Source organism: Symphodus melops (assembly GCF_947650265.1).
Source record: "Symphodus melops genome assembly, chromosome: 12".
NCBI classification, from domain to species: Eukaryota; Metazoa; Chordata; class Actinopteri; order Labriformes; family Labridae; genus Symphodus; species Symphodus melops.
This window is the reverse complement of record NC_136702.1, coordinates 21267827-21274966: the sequence shown is the minus strand read 5'-3', so window position 1 is coordinate 21274966 and position 7140 is coordinate 21267827. Positions and strand designations below refer to the sequence as shown.

Below are 7140 nucleotides of genomic sequence, written 5' to 3'. Positions count from 1 at the left end.
TGAATGTAAACTTGCAGAAAATGAGTTCTAAACTTTAAAAAAAAAAAAAAAAAACTTATATTCGTCATAATAAGCCTGATAACTGGAATATTAAATAAATGAGTTACTCTTTTCTGATGTCAAAGTATGTCGTTGTAAGTGTGTGTCTTGATTTTACAGTTTGTTCATGCACAACTTTGACGTTTGGTAAGGGCCGCCTTGAAACCGTCCACCATAAAGCGGAAGTAAAGGGCAGTCTTTAAAGCGCCCACATCTTGGATCTGCCACTTTCCTCTTTTTCAATCTTCACAGAGGCTCTCTATCCATAGAAAAATCGATGGACTTCCAGTTTTAATAATGACTGCTTTAGTTTAGATTTCTCATCTTTTAGACTAAGCAATACTGCAGATTTACAGTGCAGTATATTGGTCATTGGTATGAAAGTATGGGGAGTATGTCAGTATTTATCTTGCCTAATTTTATTTTTTTTTAGAAATGGAAAAGCAGTCAGATCCCTGTAACAGAATACATTCTGACTGTGAATTATGAGAAGTGGTTTTTAAAACAAAAAGAAAAGTAAAAGACAAAATAAATCTGGGACAAATATGAAAATTCCCTATTTGAGGAATTAAAGTAAAACAATTGTTTGTGTTCATTCATTTTTAACTTTCTCCAACCATTGCTTTACATTTTGTAATATTTCACACACTGCATGCCCACCTTGGTAGACAGCCTCTTTCACTCTGTAGGCTAACAGTACTTCAGTAAAGCTGTAAAGAAAATCAGCTCTCTGTTGTTAATTTTTGTCTTCTGCATCATTTTAAGTGAAACTGCCCACAAACACGTGGGCGGGTTGGTCGGTGGTAAAGCATAGTGATTGTGGCCTCAAGCTGTAATACCTCAAGTGGCTGCCAGATGGTGCTGCTGACTGCCCAGAAGCCCTGACAGTTCTCAATGAACTTTGTTGTTTCGTTCTCAAAGAACATCAAATTCGTATCAGCATCAAACACCAGGACAGGTTAACGAATAAATAAGTGACTACAATTCAAGACATGCCTCTCATTTGTGCCCGTTTACCCAAACCTATCTGCACTACGTTTATTTATAATGTGGTTTAATTAAATTATGATTCCCCTGCCCTGTTAACAACTTTGATCCATATCCACATACAGCTTCATGTTAACAGTATGTGCTCTTTTACTACAGGCAAATCTATTTGCATTTCCAGATAAATACAATATGTACAAAGTCTCATTCACAAATACTTCAAACCTAGTTAGTGTATTTTAAACCCAAGGTAGTTTTGGAGGGTTTTTTTGCTCTAGAGTCTACACCATGGTTCTGCAGTAAGAGGTTTTCATGAACATAGCACCCTCCTTGACCTGAGGATCATAAATGGTCAGAAAAAAGTAATAGAGGGAATGCTATCTACATTATAGACACCTGCATTGAAAAAGGACCTGTAGACTTAAAAACTAAATGGACCTTTCTCCAAAGATACATTTTTACATTATAGCATGCAGGGCACGTCCATAAATAAGGGTTCTGCTTTATAGGGACATCTCACTTAGTTATGCAGTGTCAGAGAGGCGCGCATGAAATACATTAAAGTACTGACAGTTTCTATCAATCACAACTTTTTGTAACTCTTTACCTTGAGGATCCTCTCAAAGCTGCACTCGACTTCAGAGCCACTCCAGAAGAATCAAACCTTTTTAGACTTCGTGCTCCGTCTCGAGGTCGGGAGGAATCCTTTAGAATCCTCAAGGATGAACGTGAAAAACTCCTTCTTCTTTAGATGTTAAAGAACATTAAGAAAGTCAACAGACTTAATTTTAAGGACACCTCTTAATGCATGCATACATGGATCAGTGGAGAGTTTTGTTTGCGGGTAAAGTATAGGACATAAAGTCTACCAAAACATTGTAAAATCTTTCCTAGTGAATCGCATACTTTTCACATCTGTTTTATGATACCCTTTGAAGCATCGTTGATAATCATAAATATAACTCATTTTGTGTAAAAAAAAAAAACCCATCAAAAATTAATACACCATATTCTAACAGCGGTGTTATGCTTAGCTTCGATGTATGTAAATCAAAAACATAACTAAAATTGTTCATGTCCACTGCAAAAACAAACTGTGACGTGACCCTCTTCTGTTTGTCATATTTCCTTTATTGTTCAAAGCCTAAACAGCTGTCATGCCTTTTCCATGCCTGATTCAGAAAGTTCACAAAATAAAAAGCAGAAGCTATAACAAACACAGTCACTCAATAAATAAACCAACTGCGAACCACACACAAAGCAGCCACATCCATATAATCCAAATAAAAGAACGTGTCATTCATTTAACAAACTATTTTCTCTGTGGGTCTAATATCCATCACGAGGCACTGCAACACATTCCACAAAGTACGGCTTAGGATTTTAATACAAAATGTGGAGCGTTCAACATCTTTTGCAAAACCCTGTTGTCTGCTTACAAATAGTTGTGGTTTCATTTCTATAGGATTCAAAAACAAGATATACTGTATATTGCACAGACGTTAAGAATTGAATGCAACATTGCATTCTCATGCTGACCTTGCATGTTTTCATTCCTGTTTTAAACGACTCTCCGATAATTATCTTCTGCACTGCATAGGGAAGAAGACGTAGAGCTGCAGAAAAGGGCAGTATTTATCGAGCAGTAGCGTTAGAACATACAGAAGGAGTCAAATGATTTCAGAAGAATTACCAACAAACTCTGTCTGTTGATACATAAAATGTAAGAACTCGTGATTTTCCCAAATCTTTGCTGCAGCGTTGTGTGTAAAACACTCATCAGTGTCTGACGGTGATCGTGAATGCACTTTTTAACGTCACTCTGTCTGTCCAATCTGTCGTAAAAGTAACACTGTGCAAATCTGTACTCATCGACACCAAGACGTTTGTGCAAATGGTTTACATTCATGTCATAACCTCACAATATGGAAGAGAGAATGGATGGAAGAGTGGAGTAGTTTGTTACTGATTTACGATCCGTGTAAAATTTGGAAAACGTTCTCTTACCGACTGTATGATTTTCAAAAGATTCCCAAAACAAAGTTTACTCTGTACATTGCTTAAGCACAATTGTCCCCCCTCCACTTTCCTCCGCTGGTCTGCACTCACACTGCTCCATGACTAACCGGGTCTGAGTACCGTTATCTCTTGCAGCCTTCAAAACGACGCAATACAAAACATGCATGGCTTTATGTGATCATGAAGCGTGCTTAGTTCAAAACACAGGCGGACTCCAACAATAAAATCATTTTAAAAACTGGACGTGCGGTCGAGTCCGCGTCTGCACATCGTAGAACAACACAGAGAACAAGACCACAACTTGACTGACTTTGTGGCTTCTTTTGAGTCATGTGAGTCAGATACAGACACGACACTCGGGGACTTTTTGATAATGGAAGGCTGTGAACGTGCTCGTGCACTTTAGTGTGCTGAAGCACACCTTTCACGCCTGCAAAGGCCAAGGAAGTGTACCATACTTGAGCACGGATTGGAGCACTCACACTCGTCAAACGAACTGGACGTTGAGGTTGAAGCGTGATTAGGCACGGTACGGATTGCCTACTGTAGTGTGAGTTGGCCCTCAATCAATATTTAGATTAATTAGTGCTGTGTCTTGTTAGCTTGTACGAGCTGGTGTATAACACATGATTTAGGGAATAAATAAAGAATATTTGAAGGGAAATATATCGCTGAATATACATTTTCTGTTTGATATTTTTTTAATTATAAAACTTTATGCCATTTAAAAACTGTAATTTATAAAAATCAAATAAAGCAAACCCTCAGAGCAGTAGCTGTTAGCATTTGAAAATGAAGAACTGAATCACTCAAAGTTGTCTATGTAATAACCTCTCAACAAATGTTAAAGGTTTGTAAGTCTTAAAGGGCACTTGGATGCACCCCGGTGTCGGCAGTGGTTTTCAACTGCGACTCAATTCACCACCAACCTCCTGAAAAGAGTGTCTGTGTTTCTCCATGGCTCATCAATCTGGGTTGTTCGCACTGGGCTGCAGTGACAGAGTAACATTTACCCAGGAGCCAATGTGATGCTTGTTAGCTTATTTGTGCTGAAGGGACAGCAGTACCTGCCAACACAGTGACAGATCTGCACCCCACTTTCTCCCCGGGGTAAAAATGATGAATAACTAATTATATGGTATAAATTTCGTTTTTGAGAAAACTAAAGAACTTACTATCCTAGATTTTTTTTTGCTCATTAGAGGAGTACTTTTTCTTATAGCCCTTGCAGAGAATCCTGCGATACACTAACTCTCAACACTTTTTTAAAACCTCCAAACTGGAACAGCTACATTCTTACGATCCTGACCGTCAGTGAGATGCTACAGCAGTATAAAAACTCAGGAAACTGTAGCACAGATCACGCTGCTTTGATTCTATCCTATTTAAGATTCGGAAGGGGACAAAACGTCTTCTATGTTGTTGTGTTTCTGGTACATAGAAATAGACGTCATAGAACCTCTGGTCAGGGTGACACTATTGGTGAGCTGTACTATTTCCTAAACTGGTAAAAACCTTTCTTCTTACATGGCACAATTAAACAGCAATGTTAGCTCTTTCATGGAGGGTTCTAACAATGTTTTTTAAGTGTCCCCTCTAATGATGACAGAGTTGACCGTAAGAAAGGAAGTGTTGTATCTAAAAAGTATGCAAAGTAACAAACCTTGAGGTACAAACTTGAACACAACATCCTGTCTGGTATGAACAAGGTCCACCATAAAAATAAAAAAAATGCAGTCAGGCTCTTGTAACTTTTTAAGAGTTCCCTTCGATGTAAAAGAATTGTTTCAGATTCTTTTTCAGAACCAGAAAAGAAAGTGACGTCTCTGCAGAACACAGCTGCTGCTGGTTTCTCTAGTTTCCTCTGACCAAGCTCAACAACTCAAACCTCGTGGCCCAGAGTCTGGTCCTAAAGTCCTACCAACAGGTTTGTGGAAGCCTTGTTTCACTGGTTGACAGGTGTTGTTGGTGTGGTGGGTGTAGTTGGCACATTCGGCGTGGCAGGGCTGGTGGGGGTTTGTGGTGAGCTCTGGTAGGACCGCAGGAGAACTTTGTGCTTGGTGGCCACCTGCTCTCGCCTGCGCTGCTGGTCGGCCAAGAATTCCTTGAGACGTGTGGTTGTAAAGGTGAGAGTCTGCCTACGAAGGCGCATCAGGTAGGCATCTTGAAGCCAGGAGTTATTGAAGCAGTCCTTAATGGAGGGACGGGCCCTGTTGAAAACCAGACAGTGAGGGTCCAAATGTAAAGACTCCAACTGTAAAGACTGTTTCAAACCAAAAAACGTACTTTGTTGGAGGGAATTTTGTCTTATTCTAAATCAGTAATTGAAAAAACCCACATTTATGAACAGATAATTGAGTTTAAAAGAAGTTTATGGAGAAGAAAATGCTGATTTCTACATGACCTTATAAAGATAGTAGCAAACAGAAAAACATGATCACAATTGAAGCCTCCAGCAGAGGCTGGCTGGATAGATCTGTGACTGATATCTGCGATGCTGGGATAAAAGAACTGTGCTTGTAACCTTGAGAGGTAATAACTAAGCTGCTATTATATAAAGGCATAAAAAGAGAAAAGAGAGAGAGAGAAAGGAGAAAGCAATAAAAACTCTATAAGTCTATTTTGTTGTACTGATAAACAGGGAGTTAATATACAAACCGTCCTTCACAATAGAATGACTAATATTCAGCTTACCAAGGGTAGCTACAGAGGATCTTTTTAAGGAACAGAGAGGCACTTTGGGACACATTCTGGTAGAGTTTCGAGAGGTCAAACTTCGCCGCCTGGATCCTGGCTTCTGTCTCCTGAGGATCATTTTCAATAAAAGGCGACCTGCCGCTCAACCTGGAAAATCCGGGAGAAGTTCAGACACTAAAGGAATCCTTTAGATTATTTTAAACACGAATGAACAAAGCTGTATCGAATCTGAGACGGGTCACTAGGTCAGTGATGATTTAAATGGCATCACACGATTAAAATGACTTTAGAGACCATGCAGTGGACACATGTTCAATCACAAGCCTCCTTTCACACGGAGAATGTGTCTTTTTAAAGAGGGCTTGCTGTGTGGAAGCTGTGAACGCTGTACTCACATGATGAAAGTCAGTACACCCACACTCCAGATGTCAGCTGGAGGGCCCACAACATCGCCTTTCAACATCTCTGGAGCTGCGAGGGGAAGAGAGGGGGAATGTTCATCAGTCTCCACAGAACTTAAAATGACATCTGCAGAAAATGTCTTTGATCCGCTGAAACTCGCCATTTATGATTTACAGCCTGTGATTCTCTCCGTGTACTGACTTCAAGGTGAGTTTAGCCTTGAGAAACGTGTGAAAACATAGTTTTAGTTAGTTCTGAGTTCTCCTGTGCTTTCACAGCTAGTGCTCGCCCACTGACAAAAAACAGTTACATAAACTGTCCGCATGAACAGGAATCACAGATCTGTTTCATGAGGCAAGATCTACAACCTATCAAGAGCTTTCAACTATACTCTTTCAGATGAATTATGTTATGCTTCTGGAAGTGTTATTGTGTCCGAACAGATCATGAGTTAGGACAGGAAACATCTGAGAGATATTGTTTTATACCCCAATGCACAGAAGGGGTAAAACACACGTAAAGCTCATTTCTACTATATTAATCCTTTGGGTGACTTACATTAACATCGAACGTTTTAAAAGTTTAATAACATGGTACAGAACCTGGGTTCCCAAACCTCTCGGCCCAAGAGACTTGGGAGCCCTGCACACAGCGCGAACACCGTGACGTCACATCTAAAACTACTCTGTGTAAATATTTTCACAATCAAGGGAAAAATATGTAATTTGAAGAGAATCTCGCCCCCCCCCCAGGATGTCCACATCACATTATTTTACTTACTACTGATTTTGGAAATGTGTTCATTCTCTCTGACAATAATTGTGTTAGCTTAAACTATTGGTAATGAGACGTGAGTATTTGTGATAATCATGCTTCATGTGTTCTCTCTTCATGATCCTTATCTTATGAGAGTAAACATTATCCTCACTTACATTATCAGTACAATATCAGCTGTTCTGCCATCCTATATGTTGGAAACAAACTGATTTATTACCT

At 39.5% G+C, this 7140-nt stretch overlaps 1 protein-coding gene across 1 annotated transcript in view; it reads right to left on the bottom strand.

Moving 5' to 3' along the window:
• Positions 1 to 2142: 2142 nt before the first annotated feature.
• Positions 2143 to 7140, bottom strand: part of spegb (striated muscle enriched protein kinase b) — a 41138-nt gene continuing 36140 nt past the window's right edge. The window contains exons 39-41 of the mRNA XM_079357660.1: positions 6138 to 6213; positions 5740 to 5889; positions 2143 to 5255 (exon numbers count right to left, since the gene is read on the bottom strand). Coding sequence (XP_079213786.1) covers positions 4991 to 5255; positions 5740 to 5889; positions 6138 to 6213 — 491 coding nt within the window. The 3' untranslated portion in view covers positions 2143 to 4990. The remainder of the gene's footprint in view (positions 5256 to 5739; positions 5890 to 6137; positions 6214 to 7140) is intronic.